This window comes from Elgaria multicarinata, chromosome 5 (assembly GCF_023053635.1).
Source record: "Elgaria multicarinata webbii isolate HBS135686 ecotype San Diego chromosome 5, rElgMul1.1.pri, whole genome shotgun sequence".
In the NCBI taxonomy this organism is placed as follows: Eukaryota; Metazoa; Chordata; class Lepidosauria; order Squamata; family Anguidae; genus Elgaria; species Elgaria multicarinata.
Window position 1 is genome coordinate 7,972,048 of NC_086175.1, and position 21,694 is coordinate 7,993,741.

General features: G+C 48.8%; 2 protein-coding genes across 2 annotated transcripts in view; one reads left to right on the forward strand and one right to left on the reverse strand.

Annotated features, from left to right (window-relative positions):
- Window positions 1–21,694, reverse strand: part of NAA16 (N-alpha-acetyltransferase 16, NatA auxiliary subunit) — a 439,249-nt gene that overhangs the window by 208,624 nt on the left and 208,931 nt on the right. The window lies entirely within an intron of this gene.
- VWA8 (von Willebrand factor A domain containing 8) overlaps window positions 1–21,694 on the forward strand; it is a 130,933-nt gene that overhangs the window by 17,901 nt on the left and 91,338 nt on the right. The window contains exons 3-8 of the mRNA XM_063125966.1: window positions 6,090–6,220; window positions 8,043–8,153; window positions 8,856–9,023; window positions 11,678–11,842; window positions 12,188–12,237; window positions 20,275–20,383. Of these exons, the coding sequence (XP_062982036.1) occupies window positions 6,090–6,220; window positions 8,043–8,153; window positions 8,856–9,023; window positions 11,678–11,842; window positions 12,188–12,237; window positions 20,275–20,383 (734 nt within the window). The remainder of the gene's footprint in view (window positions 1–6,089; window positions 6,221–8,042; window positions 8,154–8,855; window positions 9,024–11,677; window positions 11,843–12,187; window positions 12,238–20,274; window positions 20,384–21,694) is intronic.

Consider the following 21,694-nt stretch of genomic DNA (forward strand, 5'->3'; position numbering starts at 1 on the left):
GGAAGATTAGTAGGCTAGGTTATAGGCCTGCCCCATCCGTTCTGCTGTGGAGCAGCAACACCTAAGAGGGATGAAATGGATAGACTCCTCTTTCAGGGGGCTACTGGAGCAAGACCATGGCAGCGGCTGTGCGTGGGGGTGTCAGCAGGGGTGCCTTCACTGAAGCGGGGCAGGCACAAGGTGTCCAACTCTGACAGTTGTGTAAATCTGTTTGAAGGCTTCTCTGTATCAGCATAAAGGGAAGTTCCAACCCATTCGAAGCCAGGTCCATTCGCTAGCGTATGATAAATTGTGTTGCTCTTACAGCCACTGTGAAAGTTGTGCTATTGTTGCTTTTTTCTGGTTCTGAGTAAGTTGGCTGCTTTTGTGCATTTGATGGCCTCAGAGAGAGAGAGAGAGAAGGCACTGCAGTGAAGTTGCACAACAGCTGGTCGTTGTGCGTCTTTGCTGGCCATGGAGTATGTGAGTGCCACCCCTCCACCTCTGTATCTTTTCCCACTGACCTCGACATACCACTATGTCTCCCACTGTGTGTTTGATTTCAAACTATTGCTAACCTACGATCAGTCTGGTGTGTGTGTGTTTGTGTTCGGATTGGAACTTGTGGTGTAGTGTTTATCCTTTCTGTGGAATATCATTGATTGGGGCCTGTGTCTGCTCTCAGGGCTCTTCACTTGCGTTGGGTTATAGCCATGCTTGTGTTTCTCCTTTTTCCATGACTGCATGAGCAGTTGATCATGCCTCCTGTTGCCTTATCTTCTGTGCAGTATATTGAGTTTTTGTTTTGAATTTGGGTTTTATATCCATGCAAGACATTTAAAGGGGCTTGGTGACTTCTTATTGGGATGTATGCTTTGGCTGCCATTGTTGGTAGATGTCTGCTAGGGACTGCCCAGTGGGCATTCATGTGTCTTGAGATGTGGGGAAAGATCCCTTGTTCATCCAGTAAGCTGTTGGTACATATGGGAATCCTGACAGGAGTAGTGTAATGCTATTTGCAATGTTTGTTCATTTGGTAGTTGTGGACAGAGAAGGAAGTTCAGAAACAATGACACAGACACCAGAACTTGGGATAACTAGGGCCTCTTTATTTAATTGGGTAATTCACCCCTCCCTGGATCTGCATGTGAGAGTGTGGGAATCTAATTAATCCTTTCTCCAGGTGACTCCAGGTTATGGGCGAGCCACTCGGCCAAGCCAGAAGTTAGGTAAAACTTGGCTCCTTTCTTGAGCTACACTTGGGTACTTGGGGAGAACCACCCTGTGCCACAGGGTGATCTCGAGGATCAGGCCTCAGAACTTGCCAATCACCATTAGATGCCAACGAGCCTCTCCTGATGTCCTAAGATTCCCACACAACCCACCATTGGAGGGTGCCAAGCTTCAGCTTTGGTGCTCTACCCCCCACCTCCACAGGATGAAAATCCCACAGGCCCACATGCAATACCTGCAGGAAAATATTATTACCTGCATTAGACAAGTGAACCCATCTGCCCTATAATGTGCCCATCTGAATAGCAAAATTTTTGGATGGCGGATCACACATCCCTACCAATCCTTGGAGATAGATAAATTTACCTATTGACTTTCATCAATAATAATAATAATAATAATAATAATAATAATAATAATAATTTCTTACCCGCCTCATTGCCCTAATTAAACTAAAGGCTTCCCCACCCTCAGGCCTCTGGCACTGAGGGAACAAATTTGATCACACAGTACAAATATCTGGCCATCCAGATATCCCCCGGGTGTGTCCTAGCCTGTAAAGCTGGGGACATCCACTCCAGGAACCTTGATCCCTCCCAGGTGGGCACCATACCTGCAGCGGGGTAAAACCAACCAGACTGGACTGCTTATGGAGGAGATAAGATCACAGCATGTCTCGCTTTCCACCCTGCTGGATGGAGGCCAACTGACCGAGCCCAATGACATGCTAACAATTGCTCACGCTGCTCTACAGCTGGCCCAGATGCCATGCTGTGTCTGCAGATTAAGACCCCCAAGGCCTGTGGTCTCCTCTGCCAATCTGTCAAAGAAACACAACTATCAACACTGAATCTACGATAACTGCACCCATCTTCCTTTCAGAACTCACACTCATGCATGCCCAAGAGTGCCATCTCTCTATGGCCCAGATCTTGGCATCCCCCTAGCCCTACTGTAGCACTGGCAGCCCAGTTCTGACTGTGTGTCCAAATGGAATAATTCCATAGGCCCGATGCCTGAAGGGGCTTCTCAGCTATCATCAGATGGAAGGCATCCCCTTCCTGTGATAAAATAGCAGCCCATGTTCTATCCCCTGTAGGGTAAAGTAGGGTCAAAACTGCAAATGTGCATGTACCCACACTTGAGGCCACAGTGAGCATTACCAGGGCACCTCTATCAGGTTCCATATGCCTGATGCCTGAAGGGTCTTCTTGGCTACCATATAAATGGTCCCAGTTAAGGAGCAGCCCCTTCCTGTGATAAAACAAACCCAAGTTCCTTTCCCCAGAGGGCGAAGTAGAAGGTCAGACTGTTCAAAGCCGTATTCCCTTACTTGACACCGCCACCAGCATTACCATGGTGCCTCAGCCCCTCTGGCCTGCTATAAGACTGCTCTGTGGTTAACTAAGCATCAGAAAATTGAAAGACCCTACTGGCTCCCTCAGACAATCCTACCTGCCCTTCTGGCATCTTTCAAACATGGAAAGATGCCATGCTGCTTGCAAACCCCTTTCTCCATGGCAGCAAATGATGGGCCGGCCAGAGGTTCATGTGGATGGTGCAGTATCGCCCATGGTGTAATATCGCCCAGAAGTCCAGCAATTAGTTGACTAGGATGGGCCATAGGGCCTGAAGCTTCTTTCTCAGCTCTGAAAAAGCTGAATTCCCTACCTGCTCACTGATAGACTGCCAGGGGGCCACGGACCATATGGCTTCTGTTACTTGCCTCTCCCAGATCGCAAAACACACTGGGCATAGGGTCTTGGTACTGCCCAGCTGCAAGGGCCAGCTTCAGGAACTTGGACATCTGGCTGTGTGACAAGGTGTCGCCAACTTCCTTATCCAGCCCAGGAATATGGCGGGCAAAATTGAGATTAATTGAGGGCAATTAAAAAGAATGGCTATTAAGAAACTTAGCCTGAAGCCTGATCATTACTGCAAAAGGAAAGAATTCCCAGGCAGCCAAATCCCCATATATCCAAGCTTCTATCCCACTGCATATACAACTGTGTATGCAGTGATGAAGGAGACTGGTCCCATCATGGGATCATATATGTCTGATAAAGGCCTGACCCAGTGCTAATACCCTACAAGGATTAAGCATGATCACTGGGTGGAGGGGAGCATTCTTTAGTGACCAAACCAATGGTCACTAAAGATGCACAGAGGGGGGATATAGGACTTTTACATCCTTAACTTAGTCTTGGTGCTCCATGCAAGGATGGAGGCCTGGGACCGTCGAGAAGGACTTAAAACTGTGGAGGGGCCATTGAACAATGAATGTGCCCTCTCTGTATGGGTAATCTGGCAGAAATAAGGGCCAAGCCTCGACTTTATTGGGCTGGGGCCCTTAGACAAAGGGGGCAGGTTTCTAACTTATTCTCTGAATGTGGTTCCTTGGTTCCTGAATCCTCAACCTAGGAGCATCCTGAGGATAGATGGAGGTTGTAGCATATATACATAATTCACAAGCTGGCGATTGCACAGATTCCTGCACAATTGGTGTGTTGGGTGGAGAGCTCCATGGAGTTTCCCATTGCGTTGAGTGGACTTTTCCCACTGGCTACAGAGTTCTCTGGCAAGAGCAGTGAAAAGAGTGAGTGCCACTCTAGGAGAGCTGCTGGGATTGATTTTGCAGCAATGACTGATGGGATACCATCAGGTGGACTGGGGGAAGAGAGAGGGCGGAGGAACTGGCAATCAGACATCACATTGCGTTTTACTTAATTCCATGGGAGCTCACAGTCACACAACGGTGGAGTTAGAACATGTTGTGTGGTGAGTACCTCCTAAAAACTCAACCTTTGGAGTTTTCCCACTGCGTAGAGAAAAGTGTTGTCTGAACTTGGCTTCATTGAAACAACAGTGGTCTTTGTCCACCCACTGAGTGAGATTTACTGAAAATATGGTTGTTAGTAGGGGTGTGCAGAGCGGGTCTGCTCTTCCCCGAAATTTGGGGTGGAGCTACAATGAGGCAATTCCCCGCCCCAATTTTTGGGGTGGCTCTGTCTCTCCCCACCACTGGATTACTTGTCAGAAAACCGCTCCATTTTCACTCCGTATCATCAATGGGAATTAACAAAAATGCATACATCTCCATCATTTTTAAAGATAAAGAGATGAAACTTGGCACCCTGGTAGCTCATAAGGCGGGCTTTAGCCATGCCAAGTTTAAAGCAGATCCCTTCATCCTGTGACTTTTAGGAATTTCCCCTCAAACCTACCCACTCCCTGAAACTATGCAGGTTCTTTTATCCTTTACTTTGCTGATGCACAGTTGTGAATCTTCAGTTTATAAAAATAGAGATCTGCTTCAGTTTATAAAAATAGAGATCTGTTCCCTGACCGTTTGCTCTAATGGGGTGAAATGGGTGTGTTTGTGCTCTCCCTACGAGAGGTCAGACAAAAACAAACATAAATACAATACCTTTATTTTTTATATATATTTTCCAAGCATATAAACTTGTGTCCTGACTTCAAAACAGGAGATATACTACCCTGTTTCCCCGAAAATAAGACAGTGTCTTATATTAATTTTTGCTCCCAAAGATGCGCTAGGTCTTATTTTCAGGGGATGTCTTATTTTTCCATGAAGAAGAATACGGTACACATTTATTGTTGAACCAAAAAAAAGGTCTTGTTTTCGGGGGGATGCCTTATATTACAGCGAGAGGCAAAACTGGAAGTAGGTCTTATTTTCGGGGGATGTCTTACTTTCGGGAAAACAGGGTAGTACTAGCAAACGTTTCCCTTGCCACCCCTTCTTCTCTTGACTTTACGCCCAGCCGAGTTGCAACCATACTTGCAGTACACAGATCAGCCTTTGGCACAAGATTATTTTCCATATCCTAATATTGGCATGTGAAACTGTATGGATCTACACTGCCTGCCAGTCATTATCACTTCCTGGGACAACTCATTTACATGGAATGATTTTCATTATTTTCATAATGTGAGCCATTTTTCCTAAATCCTTCCTTTCAGCCAACATAATTTTTTCAAGAAGTGAAGAAAATTGGTTGTAGCTTCATTCTAGTTCAGACACAGCTCCCATAATTTAAACATATGGTACTAAGTCGACACACATGGGGGACTTAGATTTTTGTAGGAGATTAGTTTCTGAAAGTTCTGCAAGCTCTCTTGAGAGAAGATGAAGTGTGTATGGGGAGTGGGACTTGGACTCTTTCTCACTCCACAAGCTAGCAAATGAATGAGTTCCAGGGCCGGGGAAAATGGGTTATATCATTTGCAATCCCTCCCCCTAAGCACTGTGATTGGAGGGGGCAGGGAGGAGACTGTGGCTATTGGTTAGCCACAGATGTCAATCTCAAAACTACCCCCCTCACCCATCAGTGACAGCGTCTTCCTAATATGGAAGTGTTCAGTTAGATGTCCATCAACATGAAACGTGCCCTCACGTTGCCTAAAAAACCTTCGGATACCTATGGATCCATTTGGGGCTCTGAACGATCTAACTGCACTGTGAGTTTCCAACAGTTTTAAAACCGGCCCCTAACTGCATTGTGATTTTGGAGGTCTGTCAGAGGTCCACCGGACCCCTGGATTTTTGTTGTGGAGCACATACCCCAAGTTGCTAGGGTGGAAATTAATTCAGAACATTGGAAATATATAGTTAGTCTACTTATTAGCTGCAATATTTAGGTTAATTTGAATGTTTTTTACTTAAATATTGAAGATTACAAGTAACAGCTGAAGGACAGTTTATAAAAAGAAATCAGAACTAGATATTTTTTAATCCTAGGGAATTCTTCGTATATAGGACCTTAAAAATGTAGTACAACTACTTTGGAATCAATTTATTTTTCAAATTAAGCTTCTTAATTTAGATTAAAGTTCATTCTACGCTTTTCATTTAGTTTCAGACTCTCTGGCTCAATCTGTAATTCAGCATCTAAGATGGATCATGCAAAAAGACCTTTTGGGCCAAGATGTCTTCCTTATAGGACCCCCTGGGCCTCTTCGGAGATCTATTGCTATGCAGTATTTGGTAAGTTATTGGAGCGATAGTTAATTTTAATCTCTGAACTGTTGTGGACACTAAGAATTCTTATGTTTCTCTATAGCAATGTTTACCAATGAGTTGTAGCATTTGTTATGACAGGTTTCTGCTTGGATTTATGGTAGAACACCGTGCAGAGTGGCCATCTATGTATGTCAAGAGAACATTTGGTAATCAAGAGCTGTAGAGCTATTTCCCAATTTGGGAGTGTTTGATTCAACCTGAGTTTTTAAGATATGTATGTATATGTGTATGTATTTGCCACAAGCATTTGGCATATTTATTTTATTTTAATACACTTATATCCTGCCTTTCCTCCAGGGAGCTGAAGTCCTCACACATGGGGTTACCAGATGGTATCCCATCCAAACACTCACCATACTTCATTAACTTTAGCAAGGTTGTGGCACTATGTACTTTCAGACCATTCCCTGGGCATGGTTCTCTCAAATGTAGCCACTGGGAAATTCTGATGTGACCACTGAGTGTCCATTGACCTATATATGATATGATGATGCTGTGATCCCAGCAAAAGGACCAGTTTGAAAACCACTGGTATAGGATGTGCTATATGCTTGAAGTAGTCAATCATGTAGTTCTCACAGAGCAATTTGAAAGCTTTGGGTGTGATCCATTCTGCTGTAGGTTCAGTGCTTCGTGGAGAGGTCTGCAAAGAGCATCTGAGAGTTCTGCCCCATGAAGAGGGCACTCAACATAATATCAGGCCATTGCAGGGAAAGGAAGGCCAGTGCCTGCTTCTCACATCTCTGTCTAGCCCTCCCCTCTCCAAACATGTGTTCCTTGACCAAGTGTATGGAGAGGGTCTGGAAGGGGCTATAGAAGGTGGCACAGATTCCCATTCCCTGTAACAGCTAGCTGGAGAATGGTACCTATGTGTGCCTGCCTTGGAGGAGAAAGGAAAATGCGACTATTTTATCCTGTAGGGATCCCTCTGCATGCAGAAGTTATGCCTGTAGAGGACTAGATTGGTTTCACTACATCGAATACGCTAAAGTGCTGAAAAGCATAAAGGAAGCTTAGAAAAAAATTAAGCCCCCAATTAAAAAACAGTAACATTTATGTTTCTACGTTCTGTGTCACTTTCTTGACTTGTGAAATTGTTATATTTCAATCATTCTGTAAGCATAGTTTGATATCCACTGCATTAATCAATCCAACATTCATATTATATGAATTGCATCTATTTAGAAAATCAAGTCTGACCCTCCAGCTAATGACACATTTCACATTCAGTACTAAGGCCTTAGCTAGGGTTTATCCCAGGATCATCCCAGAGTCATCCCTGTTCATGTAAATGACACACAGGATATCCCAGGAGCAGGCAGGGACGACCCCGGGACGATCCCGGGATAAACCTTAGGTCTAGCTAAGTCCTTAGTGACAGATGAACTACTCACCAACTGTCCCCAAAGAAAAAGTACAAAAGTATATGCTCGCACAAATTGCATGTTTATGATTATTGCTCTTTGGCATGCTGTGAACAACATTGATAGGATGTATGATGGAGACTATGCAAGAACATATCTTGCCTCAATGTATCACTCTTGTCTCTAGCTGATTTCCATGCAAGAAGCAAATAGTTACTGTGTTCCATCTGAATGATTTGAAGTTGAATGCTTCAGCAATGTTCATAAAGAGGTGTAATATAAGGAAAAATGAAGCCATGCTGACAGAGGGAAAGTGCTAAACTAGGCTTCAAGATACCATCTTGCTCCTGTGTTGCATAGTTTGCTGTTAAAGTACCCAAATTATTATTTGTATGTTTCCAAAATGGTACTACGTTCTACAGGAGTTGACCAAGCGAGAGGTGGAATACATTGCACTCTCCAGGGACACAACAGAAACAGATCTGAAACAACGGAGAGAGATCCGAGCTGGAACTGCCTACTATATTGATCAGGTGACAAGCTTAACAGCCTCATTTCTTATCCTTTATCGTTAATCTGCTGAGAGCTACTCACTGAGTATCCAAAGCCTAAAACCCATGAAGTCCCTTGTTCTGTGGCATTGGGGACCTCTGTCTGTGTTCCATGATGGTTAATATTTGAGGAAAGAGCTGTCTCCCAGTGGTAAAGCACATGCTTTGCATGTGAAAAGTCCCCAGTTCAATCCCTGGAAACTCTAGGTAGGGCTCTCTGAGGCCCTAGGAAGTTGCTGCCAGTCAGTGCAGACTAGACTGTGCTACGTTGACCAGCTCTCACTCATGTTCTGAATTTTTTCTACTCACCAATGGTAGCGAAAGTTTTCTTATTACAAGATGTTTTCAAGGAACAGCGCGGAAAGAGGTGATCGGCTTTTCATCTCCACTTGATTCTGCTTCAAAGTTCCTCCCCTTTCATAGCTTGACTGTCTCCCTGCTTAAGTTCCCAGCTCCTCTGATTTTAGTCTTCCGTATATAACTACATGCATATCTGCAAAGACACACCTAGCTATTATTCACTCTTTTTCTGCTGTTGATTGAATTGACCTTTCTTCTGCTTTTTATCTGGGATGTGGGAGGAGGATATTTAGAAGACATGCTGCAACTTTCAAGTGAGTTTGTGAATTATATCTATCTGATTCTATTACTAATGCTGATTTTTTTTATTATTATTATTGGTAGTGTGCGGTCCGTGCAGCTACGGAAGGTAGAATCCTGGTTCTGGAAGGCTTGGAGAAAGCTGAACGCAATGTCTTGCCAGTGTTGAACAATTTGCTGGAGAACAGGGAAATGCAGCTTGAAGATGGCCGTTTCCTCATGTCAGCAGAACGTTATGACAAACTGTTGGAGGTAAATGGAATGCATTAGGGTCTTCTGTCTTCTTCTTCTTCTTCTTCTTCTTCTTCTTCTTCTTCTTCTTCTTCTTCTTCTTCTTCTTTTTTGACAACATAGTCTTTTTGTACTGATTTGATGGGTAAAAAATAAAAGTTGCCAAAGAAGACAACCTCCAAAAGTCTTATCTTTATATATGGCTCACCAGTTAGCCACTGCTTCCTTAATGGGTCCCTCAATTAGCATTCAATGGAGTGCTTAGTTTCTTCACTCTAGCCTTAAATATGTTTGCACTTGAATGCCAGGATAATATCCATCTAACTCAGAAATGATTGCATATTTTTATATGTTAGGCTTTTCTGATGTTTGCAAAACCACTTAATTGCCTGTTCAGAAAATCTTAGGGGCAAACGTAATTATGTTTTGTTTTGTTTTGTTGAAAACATGCTAATATTCTTGAGACTTTACTAGGGCTGTCAATAAACCAAAGAATTTTAGTCATTTATGTGATTAAATTTGAATACACTTGCATGTTATCAACACCTAAATATATTTGGAGATATTGAAAAAAAAATGTAAGGACACTAAAATGTAATAAACAAAAGTGAACAGTTATTGCTAGAAGGATATTTAATATTTTTATTATTTTTAGTGCAGTAAATCATAGAATCATAGAATAGCAGAGTTGGAAGGGGCCTACAAGGCCATCGAGTCCAACCCCCTGCTCAATGCAGGAATCCACCCTAAAGCATCCCTGACAGATGCTTGTCCAGCTGCCTCTTGAAGGCCTCTAGTGTGGGAGAGCCCACAACCTCCCTAGGTAACTGATTCCATTGTCGTACTGCTCTAACAGTCAGGAAGTTTTTCCTGATGTCCAGCTGGAATCTGGCTTCCTTTAACTTGAGCCTGTTATTCCGTGTCCTGCACTCTGGGAAGATCGAGAAGAGATCCTAGCCCTCCTCTGTGTGACAACCTTTTAAGTATTTGAAGAGTGCTATCATGTCTCCCCACAATCTTCTCTTCTCCAGGCTAAACATGCCCAGTTCTTTCAGTCTCTCTTCATAGGGCTTTGTTTCCAGAGCCTTGATCATCCTGGTTGCCCTCCTCTGAACTCCTCTGAACTACTAGAATAGTTTCCCAAATTAACAAGTGTGCCCATAATTCACAACCCTGCAAAATAAAATTTGCTGCCATTGAATAAACATGGTCTCCACCAATTAATTAAAGATTTTACTGATTAATCTACTGGTTTAGAGCTTAAAGCACTAGTCAAAAGTAACAATCCAAACCATTTCAGAACTGGATAGCTCAAACATATTTTTCTCCTGCAGTGTCTAGCTTAGTGTATTACTAATTCTTGTACCGTTAAATAATGTAAATTCATTGTTCAGTTCAAGAACAGTTGTACTGGAAGAAAAGCAGTTATTCTACAATGAAACTCAGTCTGATTTTACTCCAGTCTGGTTAGGATGTTTTTTATTTGTTTGTTTTAGAGATTGGTCTTAGACCAGAAAATGTTCCACCTGGTCAGAATTTAGCCTATTAGGTAAACATTTAACTAGAGCTTAGTGATGGTGAACCTCATATCTCCAGCACAAAACTTGGAGCTTGTATGGGTACAGCTTATGTTCCAATAGTGTTTCCATTAGCATACCTTATAAATAATGTAGTATGGTATCTGCAATGGAACTGAAGCAATTATGTTGGGTTTTATGGCTCTAGGTATCAGCAGATTTATAACTTAAAGTTATAGCACTAGTCTTTGGGAATTTATACCAGCATTGGAAAGCTGCATGTAACATATTTATGAATTTATTTATTTATTTATTTATTACATTTCTATACCGCCCAATAGCCAGAGCTCTCTGGGCGGTTCACAAAAATTAAAAACATTCAAAGTATAAAACAACAGTATAAAACCATAATATAAAATACAGTATAAAAGCTCAACCAGATAAAAACAGCAGCAATGCAAAATTACAAATTTAAAACACCAAGTTAAAATGTATTTATAGACTGTTAAAATTCTGGGAGAATAAAAAGGACTTCACCTGGCGTCTAAAAGCATATAATGTAGGTGCCAAGCGAACCTCCTTAGGGAGCTCATTCCACAGCCGGGGTGCCACAGCAGAGAAGGCCCTCCTCTTGGTAGCCACCTGCCTCACTTCCTCACTTTATGAAATGGATCATAAAGCTTTCAGTGCTCTGATATTGTGTATAAATTAGAACAGGTTCAAATATTATTTAATTGGTGAACCCATCATATTTTTACAGTGCATTTTCATGGAGAAGCTTGTAACACACAAGAGGAAACCCACATTCTTTGACTGTGTCTAAACTGTGTACCTGTGTTGGACACACAGTGCCAGTGGTAGCTTCCTATGACACGTCTGAATATTTCTTTGTTCTTAAAGGGAGCTTTCTTCTTATTCTTTCTGGAATTTACTGTGAGAACCCAGCTAAACATGCACTGAGTGAACTATTGTCTGAAGTGGATTTTGAAATACTATAATCAAGATGGGGTTTTGTTAAAATTGGCATTTGTGTTGAAGTTGAAGGAGCGCTAGCTCCGTATCTTACAATTCTATATTATATCCCTGTATTGTTCAGTCCAAATAGCTGTTTTTCTGAAGTAGTTGCTGAATAGTACTGATAGGCTTACTTTTATTTAGGAGCATAGTAAAGCAGAGTTGGATGCATGGAGGATTGTTAGAGTCAGTGAAAACTTCAGAGTGATTGCCTTGGGTCTTCCTGTCCCCCGATATTTGGGTAACCCATTAGATCCACCTCTTCGTTCTAGATTTCAAGCCAGAGATGTTTACTATCTACCCTTTAAGGTAAGTAATGATGCAAAGCTTTGATGTTGTATGCAAAGAACTATCGATTGATTTTATTAACTTGATTTTTTAAACTTACGTATTTATGCAGCACATCAGTTTAACCTTAGAATGTTGGCTTGGGTCAGGCTTAGTTTGCGTATTTTGTATTGGCCAGGTAATTACTTAAATGAAGGTGATCACTGCCAAAAGGTGATGTACTAAAATTTTTATAAAGCACTAGTCATGATATTTAAAACATTTGAGTCAGCAGTACACCTGTTAGAGCTTACATAATTACTCTAGAATAGAATGGACCTCATACAATAAGCATTATAACCTGATTTGTGATGTATTTTGTTTTAGGATCATCTTTCACTGTTATATTTTATTGGATCTAATGTTTCAACAGAGAGGTAAATATCCCATGTGTAAGTGTATTTAGAATGTAGTTTTCTTTGCTGTTGGCGTAACTTGTAGAGTCAGTATAAATATACATTTGTGTGGAGCTGTTGTACTATTTATTTATTTATTTATTTAAGGATTTTTATGCCGCCATTCAGCCAAAAAAGGCTCTCATGGCGGCTTACAAAAGTATTTCTTGACAGTCCCTGCCCACAGGCTTACAATCTAAAAGACATGACACAAAAGGAAAGGGGATTGGGAGGGAGGAGGAGGAGGGGGAAAAGGAAAGCAAATTCAGGCACTACAATCTTAGTTGGAAAGTTCAGCAGCTACAGGTGACAGCAGGAGGGAGGGGGCTCTGAGCTGGAGCTGGACCCAGGCACGGTGGAGAGGTGCCTGTCTGCTGCTTCCTCCCTCTCTGGTGGCCTCTCCAGAGACAGTTGACAGCAGGAGGGAGGGGGCTCTCAGCTGGAGCTGGACCCAGGCACGGTGGAGAGGTGCCTGGCTGCTGCTTCCTCCCTCTCTGGTGGCCTCTCCAGAGACAGTTGACAGCAGGAGGGAGGAGGCTCTCAGCTGGAGCTGGACCTGGGCACAGTGGAGAGGTGCCTGGCTGCTGCTTCCTCCCTCACTGGTGGCCTCTCCAGAGACAGTTGACAGCAGGAGGGAGGGGGCTCTCAGCTGGAGCTGGACCCAGGCACGGTGGAGAGGTGCCTGGCTGCTGCTTCCTCCCTCACTGGTGGCCTCTCCAGAGACAGTTGACAGCAGGAGGGAGGGGGCTCTGAGCTGGAGCTGGACCCAGGCACGGTGGAGAGGTGCCTGGCTGCTGCTTCCTCCCTCACTGGTGGCCTCTCCAGAGACAGTTGACAGCAGGAGGGAGGGAGCTCTCAGCTGGAGCTGGACCCAGGCACGGTGGAGAGGTGCCTGGCTGCTGCTTCCTCCCTCACTGGTGGCCTCTCCAGAGACAGTTGACAGCAGGAGGGAGGGGGCTCTGAGCTGGAGCTGGACCTGGGCACAGTGGAGAGGTGCCTGGCTGCTGCTTCCTCCCTCACTGGTGGCCTCTGCAGAGACAGTTGGTAGCAGGAGGGACGGGGCTCTGAGCTGGAGCTGGACCCAGGCACGGTGGAGAGGTGCCTGGCTGCTGCTTCCTCCCTCACTGGTGGCCTCTCCAGAGACAGTTGACAGCAGGAGGGAGGGGGCTCTGAGCTGGAGCTGGACCCAGGCACGGTGGAGAGGTGCCTGGCTGCTGCTTCCTCCCTCACTGGTGGCCTCTCCAGAGACAGTTGACAGCAGGAGGGGGGGAGCTCTCAGCTGGAGCTGGACCCAGGCATGGTGGAGAGGTGCCTGGCTGCTGCTTCCTCCCTCACTGGTGGCCTCTCCAGAGACAGTTGACAGCAGGAGGGAGGGGGCTCTCAGCTGGAGCTGGACCTGGGCACAGTGGAGAGGTGCCTGGCTGCTGCTTCCTCCCTCACTGGTGGCCTCTCCAGAGACAGTTGGTAGCAGGAGGGAGGGAGCTCTCAGCTGGAGCTGGAACCGGGCACGGTGGAGAGGTGCCTGTCTGCTGCTTCCTCCCTCACTGGTGGCCTCTCCAGAGACAGTTGACAGCAGGAGGGAGGGGGCTCTCAGCTGGAGCTGGACCCAGGCACGGTGGAGAGGTGCCTGGCTGCTGCTTCCTCCCTCACTGGTGGCCTCTCCAGAGACAGTTGACAGCAGGAGGGAGGGGGCTCTGAGCTGGAGCTGGACCTGGGCACAGTGGAGAGGTGCCTGGCTGCTGCTTCCTCCCTCACTGGTGGCCTCTGCAGAGACAGTTGGTAGCAGGAGGGACGGGGCTCTGAGCTGGAGCTGGACCCAGGCACGGTGGAGAGGTGCCTGGCTGCTGCTTCCTCCCTCACTGGTGGCCTCTCCAGAGACAGTTGACAGCAGGAGGGAGGGGGCTCTCAGCTGGAGCTGGACCCAGGCACGGTGGAGAGGTGCCTGGCTGCTGCTTCCTCCCTCACTGGTGGCCTCTCCAGAGACAGTTGACAGCAGGAGGGAGGGGGCTCTGAGCTGGAGCTGGACCCAGGCACGGTGGAGAGGTGCCTGGCTGCTGCTTCCTCCCTCACTGGTGGCCTCTCCAGAGACAGTTGACAGCAGGAGGGGGGGAGCTCTCAGCTGGAGCTGGACCCAGGCATGGTGGAGAGGTGCCTGGCTGCTGCTTCCTCCCTCACTGGTGGCCTCTCCAGAGACAGTTGACAGCAGGAGGGAGGGGGCTCTCAGCTGGAGCTGGACCTGGGCACAGTGGAGAGGTGCCTGGCTGCTGCTTCCTCCCTCACTGGTGGCCTCTCCAGAGACAGTTGGTAGCAGGAGGGAGGGAGCTCTCAGCTGGAGCTGGAACCGGGCACGGTGGAGAGGTGCCTGTCTGCTGCTTCCTCCCTCACTGGTGGCCTCTCCAGAGACAGTTGACAGCAGGAGGGAGGGGGCTCTCAGCTGGAGCTGGACCCAGGCACGGTGGAGAGGTGCCTGGCTGCTGCTTCCTCCCTCTCTGGTGGCCTCTCCAGAGACAGTTGACAGCAGGAGGGAGGGGGCTCTCAGCTGGAGCTGGACCCAGGCACGGTGGAGAGGTGCCTGGCTGCTGCTTCCTCCCTCTCTGGTGGCCTCTCCAGAGACAGTTGACAGCAGGAGGGAGGAGGCTCTCAGCTGGAGCTGGACCTGGGCACAGTGGAGAGGTGCCTGGCTGCTGCTTCCTCCCTCACTGGTGGCCTCTCCAGAGACAGTTGACAGCAGGAGGGAGGGGGCTCTCAGCTGGAGCTGGACCCAGGCACGGTGGAGAGGTGCCTGGCTGCTGCTTCCTCCCTCACTGGTGGCCTCTCCAGAGACAGTTGACAGCAGGAGGGAGGGAGCTCTCAGCTGGAGCTGGACCCAGGCACGGTGGAGAGGTGCCTGGCTGCTGCTTCCTCCCTCACTGGTGGCCTCTCCAGAGACAGTTGACAGCAGGAGGGAGGGGGCTCTGAGCTGGAGCTGGACCTGGGCACAGTGGAGAGGTGCCTGGCTGCTGCTTCCTCCCTCACTGGTGGCCTCTGCAGAGACAGTTGGTAGCAGGAGGGACGGGGCTCTGAGCTGGAGCTGGACCCAGGCACGGTGGAGAGGTGCCTGGCTGCTGCTTCCTCCCTCACTGGTGGCCTCTCCAGAGACAGTTGACAGCAGGAGGGAGGGGGCTCTGAGCTGGAGCTGGACCCAGGCACGGTGGAGAGGTGCCTGGCTGCTGCTTCCTCCCTCACTGGTGGCCTCTCCAGAGACAGTTGACAGCAGGAGGGGGGGAGCTCTCAGCTGGAGCTGGACCCAGGCATGGTGGAGAGGTGCCTGGCTGCTGCTTCCTCCCTCACTGGTGGCCTCTCCAGAGACAGTTGACAGCAGGAGGGAGGGGGCTCTCAGCTGGAGCTGGACCTGGGCACAGTGGAGAGGTGCCTGGCTGCTGCTTCCTCCCTCACTGGTGGCCTCTCCAGAGACAGTTGGTAGCAGGAGGGAGGGAGCTCTCAGCTGGAGCTGGAACCGGGCACGGTGGAGAGGTGCCTGTCTGCTGCTTCCTCCCTCACTGGTGGCCTCTCCAGAGACAGTTGACAGCAGGAGGGAGGGGGCTCTCAGCTGGAGCTGGACCCAGGCACGGTGGAGAGGTGCCTGGCTGCTGCTTCCTCCCTCACTGGTGGCCTCTCCAGAGACAGTTGACAGCAGGAGGGAGGGGGCTCTGAGCTGGAGCTGGACCTGGGCACAGTGGAGAGGTGCCTGGCTGCTGCTTCCTCCCTCACTGGTGGCCTCTGCAGAGACAGTTGGTAGCAGGAGGGACGGGGCTCTGAGCTGGAGCTGGACCCAGGCACGGTGGAGAGGTGCCTGGCTGCTGCTTCCTCCCTCACTGGTGGCCTCTCCAGAGACAGTTGACAGCAGGAGGGAGGGGGCTCTCAGCTGGAGCTGGACCCAGGCACGGTGGAGAGGTGCCTGGCTGCTGCTTCCTCCCTCACTGGTGGCCTCTCCAGAGACAGTTGACAGCAGGAGGGAGGGGGCTCTGAGCTGGAGCTGGACCCAGGCACGGTGGAGAGGTGCCTGGCTGCTGCTTCCTCCCTCACTGGTGGCCTCTCCAGAGACAGTTGACAGCAGGAGGGGGGGAGCTCTCAGCTGGAGCTGGACCCAGGCATGGTGGAGAGGTGCCTGGCTGCTGCTTCCTCCCTCACTGGTGGCCTCTCCAGAGACAGTTGACAGCAGGAGGGAGGGGGCTCTCAGCTGGAGCTGGACCTGGGCACAGTGGAGAGGTGCCTGGCTGCTGCTTCCTCCCTCACTGGTGGCCTCTCCAGAGACAGTTGGTAGCAGGAGGGAGGGAGCTCTCAGCTGGAGCTGGAACCGGGCACGGTGGAGAGGTGCCTGTCTGCTGCTTCCTCCCTCACTGGTGGCCTCTCCAGAGACAGTTGACAGCAGGAGGGAGGGAGCTCTCAGCTGGAGCTGGACCCAGGCACGGTGGAGAGGTGCCTGGCTGCTGCTTCCTCCCTCACTGGTGGCCTCTCCAGAGACAGTTGACAGCAGGAGGGAGGGGGCTCTGAGCTGGAGCTGGACCTGGGCACAGTGGAGAGGTGCCTGGCTGCTGCTTCCTCCCTCACTGGTGGCCTCTGCAGAGACAGTTGGTAGCAGGAGGGACGGGGCTCTGAGCTGGAGCTGGACCCAGGCACGGTGGAGAGGTGCCTGGCTGCTGCTTCCTCCCTCACTGGTGGCCTCTCCAGAGACAGTTGACAGCAGGAGGGAGGGGGCTCTCAGCTGGAGCTGGACCCAGGCACGGTGGAGAGGTGCCTGGCTGCTGCTTCCTCCCTCACTGGTGGCCTCTCCAGAGACAGTTGACAGCAGGAGGGAGGGGGCTCTGAGCTGGAGCTGGACCCAGGCACGGTGGAGAGGTGCCTGGCTGCTGCTTCCTCCCTCACTGGTGGCCTCTCCAGAGACAGTTGACAGCAGGAGGGGGGGAGCTCTCAGCTGGAGCTGGACCCAGGCATGGTGGAGAGGTGCCTGGCTGCTGCTTCCTCCCTCACTGGTGGCCTCTCCAGAGACAGTTGACAGCAGGAGGGAGGGGGCTCTCAGCTGGAGCTGGACCTGGGCACAGTGGAGAGGTGCCTGGCTGCTGCTTCCTCCCTCACTGGTGGCCTCTCCAGAGACAGTTGGTAGCAGGAGGGAGGGAGCTCTCAGCTGGAGCTGGAACCGGGCACGGTGGAGAGGTGCCTGTCTGCTGCTTCCTCCCTCACTGGTGGCCTCTCCAGAGACAGTTGACAGCAGGAGGGAGGGGGCTCTCAGCTGGAGCTGGACCCAGGCACGGTGGAGAGGTGCCTGGCTGCTGCTTCCTCCCTCACTGGTGGCCTCTGCAGAGACAGTTGGTAACAGGAGGGAGGGGGCTCTCAGCTGGAGCTGGACCCAGGCACGGTGGAGAGGTGCCTGGCTGCTGCTTCCTCCCTCACTGGTGGCCTCTCCAGAGACAGTTGGTAGCAGGAGGGAGGGGGCTCTCAGCTGGAGCTGGACCCAGGCACGGTGGAGAGGTGCCTGGCTGCTGCTTCCTCCCTCACTGGTGGCCTCTGCAGAGACAGTTGGTAACAGGAGGGAGGGGGCTCTCAGCTGGAGCTGGACCCAGGCACGGTGGAGAGGTGCCTGGCTGCTGCTTCCTCCCTCACTGGTGGCCTCTCCAGAGACAGTTGACAGCAGGAGGGAGGGGGCTCTCAGCTGGAGCTGGACCTGGGCACAGTGGAGAGGTGCCTGGCTGCTGCTTCCTCCCTCACTGGTGGCCTCTCCAGAGACAGTTGGTAGCAGGAGGGAGGGAGCTCTCAGCTGGAGCTGGAACCGGGCACGGTGGAGAGGTGCCTGTCTGCTGCTTCCTCCCTCACTGGTGGCCTCTCCAGAGACAGTTGACAGCAGGAGGGAGGGGGCTCTCAGCTGGAGCTGGACCCAGGCACGGTGGAGAGGTGCCTGGCTGCTGCTTCCTCCCTCACTGGTGGCCTCTGCAGAGACAGTTGGTAACAGGAGGGAGGGGGCTCTCAGCTGGAGCTGGACCCAGGCACGGTGGAGAGGTGCCTGGCTGCTGCTTCCTCCCTCACTGGTGGCCTCTCCAGAGACAGTTGGTAGCAGGAGGGAGGGGGCTCTCAGCTGGAGCTGGACCCAGGCACGGTGGAGAGGTGCCTGGCTGCTGCTTCCTCCCTCACTGGTGGCCTCTGCAGAGACAGTTGGTAACAGGAGGGAGGGGGCTCTCAGCTGGAGCTGGACCCAGGCACGGTGGAGAGGTGCCTGGCTGCTGCTTCCTCCCTCACTGGTGGCCTCTCCAGAGACAGTTGACAGCAGGAGGGAGGGGGCTCTCAGCTGGAGCTGGACCTGGGCACAGTGGAGAGGTGCCTGGCTGCTGCTTCCTCCCTCACTGGTGGCCTCTCCAGAGACAGTTGGTAGCAGGAGGGAGGGAGCTCTCAGCTGGAGCTGGAACCGGGCACGGTGGAGAGGTGCCTGTCTGCTGCTTCCTCCCTCACTGGTGGCCTCTCCAGAGACAGTTGACAGCAGGAGGGAGGGGGCTCTCAGCTGGAGCTGGACCCAGGCACGGTGGAGAGGTGCCTGGCTGCTGCTTCCTCCCTCACTGGTGGCCTCTGCAGAGACAGTTGGTAACAGGAGGGAGGGGGCTCTCAGCTGGAGCTGGACCCAGGCACGGTGGAGAGGTGCCTGGCTGCTGCTTCCTCCCTCACTGGTGGCCTCTGCAGAGACAGTTGGTAACAGGAGGGAGGGGGCTCTCAGCTGGAGCTGGACCCAGGCACGGTGGAGAGGTGCCTGTCTGCTGCTTCCTCCCTCTCTGGTGGCCTCTCCAGAGACAGTTGACAGCAGGAGGGAGGGGGCTCTCAGCTGGAGCTGGACCCAGGCACGGTGGAGAGGTGCCTGGCTGCTGCTTCCTCCCTCACTGGTGGCCTCTCCAGAGACAGTTGGTAGCAGGAGGGAGGGGGCTCTCAGCTGGAGCTGGACCCAGGCACGGTGGAGAGGTGCCTGGCTGCTGCTTCCTCCCTCACTGGTGGCCTCTCCAGAGACAGTTGACAGCAGGAGGGAGGGGGCTCTCAGCAAATAGATTGTATGGGGTAGTTTAGACATGGGACACAGAGGTTCAGATGCCTGTTAGGCCATCCAGTAAATTTCATGGCTAGTCTTCTTTACCTAATGATTGTGATATACATTGGGAGAAGGCTATATTGCAACTCAACTCAATTAACTCTTTGGAATAGGGTGAAGAAGAATTCTCAGTGAATAAATGTAGATGATCCCCTTGATCAATTTAAGCTGAAATTCTTACTATACGTGGGAGGTACTGTGGTTTGTTTAAACTACAGTTGTTGAGAATAAGCCAGAATAAAACTGTGTTTTCAGATCCTCCTGCCTTGTTCTGAAACTACAGATGACATAAATCACAGTTCCCTGAGCTCCAATGCCATGGAGTTCAAAAATGAATTTTCCTGGTGGAAGAAAGTGGAGGGTGCAGGAGCCCCAGGCCTGTTGCAGCTCACTCACTTAGTGGGGAAGCATAGTTTGTCTGTATTAATTGGGCCAAAGTGAAATGAAACACACTTGAAGCTCTTCATTTTGTATTCCGCCCCAGTTTTTTTTATTAAGTAGTGCATAGAACTTGAGGAGAGAGGTAAGCTGCATGGGGCAGGAAGTTCCAGCTATAGGAGTAGGAGATGGAGCTGTGCTTCGGCTATGGGGCGGTATATAAATGTAATAAATAAATAAATAAATAAATAAATTTTAACACTCATCTCCTGCTTAGCTGGAGACATACTTAAAAATGCCAAGGTTTGCGGGCTCATATAGTCTGTACAGGATACCAGATTGTATTGAACATGGCATCCACACAGGGTACACAGATGCTTTCCTCTTTATGCTCACGATGTCATGGTGCCCTTAACATTATAGCATCTGTTAGCCTTACTTTAATGAGCATTTTCAATTTAAGAATAGAAAAATCGAAAAGAAATAGAAAGAAACCCAGAAAATGCTTATGGAATTGCTGATGGTTGTTTTATTTCTAGAATTTCTCAGCTTTTGTCCTTTGCAACAACTCTTTGCACCCAAGAATCCTCTGCTTTGGGCCTTCCTGATTTCCCTTTAGACAGCTTATCGTCTGCTGTGAAAATTCTGGTAGGTCCATGCAAATATATAGAAAAACTATATAAAGTGGAAAAATCTCTTCCTTATGCATTTAGCATATTAGTTTGTTGGTGTAAAATGGTATCACTGAGCTAAACAAAGATATTTTATTTTATTTTATTTATTTTAGCACTTTTATCCCACCCTTTAGCCAAAAAGGCTCTCAAGGCGGCTTACAAAAATATTTCTTAAGACAGTCCCTGCCCACAGGCTTACAAACTAGAACAACATGACACAAAAGTAAAGGATTGGGAGGGGGGAGGCGGTAAGGAAATTTGGGCATTAGATTCTTAGTGGCAAAGATCAAGGCACGATGGAGAGGTGCCTGGCTGCTGCTTCCTCTCCCACTGATGGCCTCAGCAGCGACAGTTGGTAGCAGGAGGGGGGGCTCTCAGATGGAGCTGGACCCAGGCACGATGGAGAGGGGCCTGGCTGCTTCCTCCTCTCCCACTGATGAAAAATAGAAAGAATTTTGATTGTTTTAATAAATTCCATTACAAAGTTAGGACCTGCAGCTTATATCCACTATTCTGAGTACGTAATCTAGTACCATTGAAGAAACATTCCAACTTTTACATAGGGTACAAGTAATATCCTAATAATTTTTTATACTGTTTTTATGTTTGTGATAGTTTTTTAAATCTTGTATATTTTTTAATGTTTACTATTTTTAACTGTTGTAAACCGCCCAGAGAGCTTCGGCTGTGGGGCGGTATATAAATGTAATAAATAAATATTTATACCTGTGTGTGTGAAATATGCAAAATTAAGTTTAAAGACATAAGTGCTTTTTTGTGAATTTTCAGGGCTTTAGTTTATGTATAACTTGTTTTATGGAGCCTCATACTGTGGCTTGAAAAATAGCCGTCCTAAAGCTTTAGAAAATTGCATTTGCTTTAGCTATAATGTTAGCATTCAATAAGTAAATGCTGAAAAATCCCAATTAATGTTTAGACAGAAAGAAGCCCCAATCTGGGGAAAAGAAAAATTTAAGAGCCTTGCCACAGTGCAGGTTTATTTTCTATGCTAAAATAGCCCTTTGCAGATTATTTTAATATTTGATTATAGTTCTGTATGTCAACCTTTTACATTTTTATCTGTACTACATGCATCTGAGTTAGTCTACTTTGCCTGACAGGTCTCTGCCCCACCATGGGCGATCAAGAGCTAAGTTCAGTTAAGGCTAAACTCATTTTTTAAACCTGAGTCTTCCCCCAATTACATATAAAGTGTGATGTGTGTGTCCAATTTAGGACAAAAGGAATTTGTGGGTAAGGGGAGCTGAATTCTCCCTATATGTGT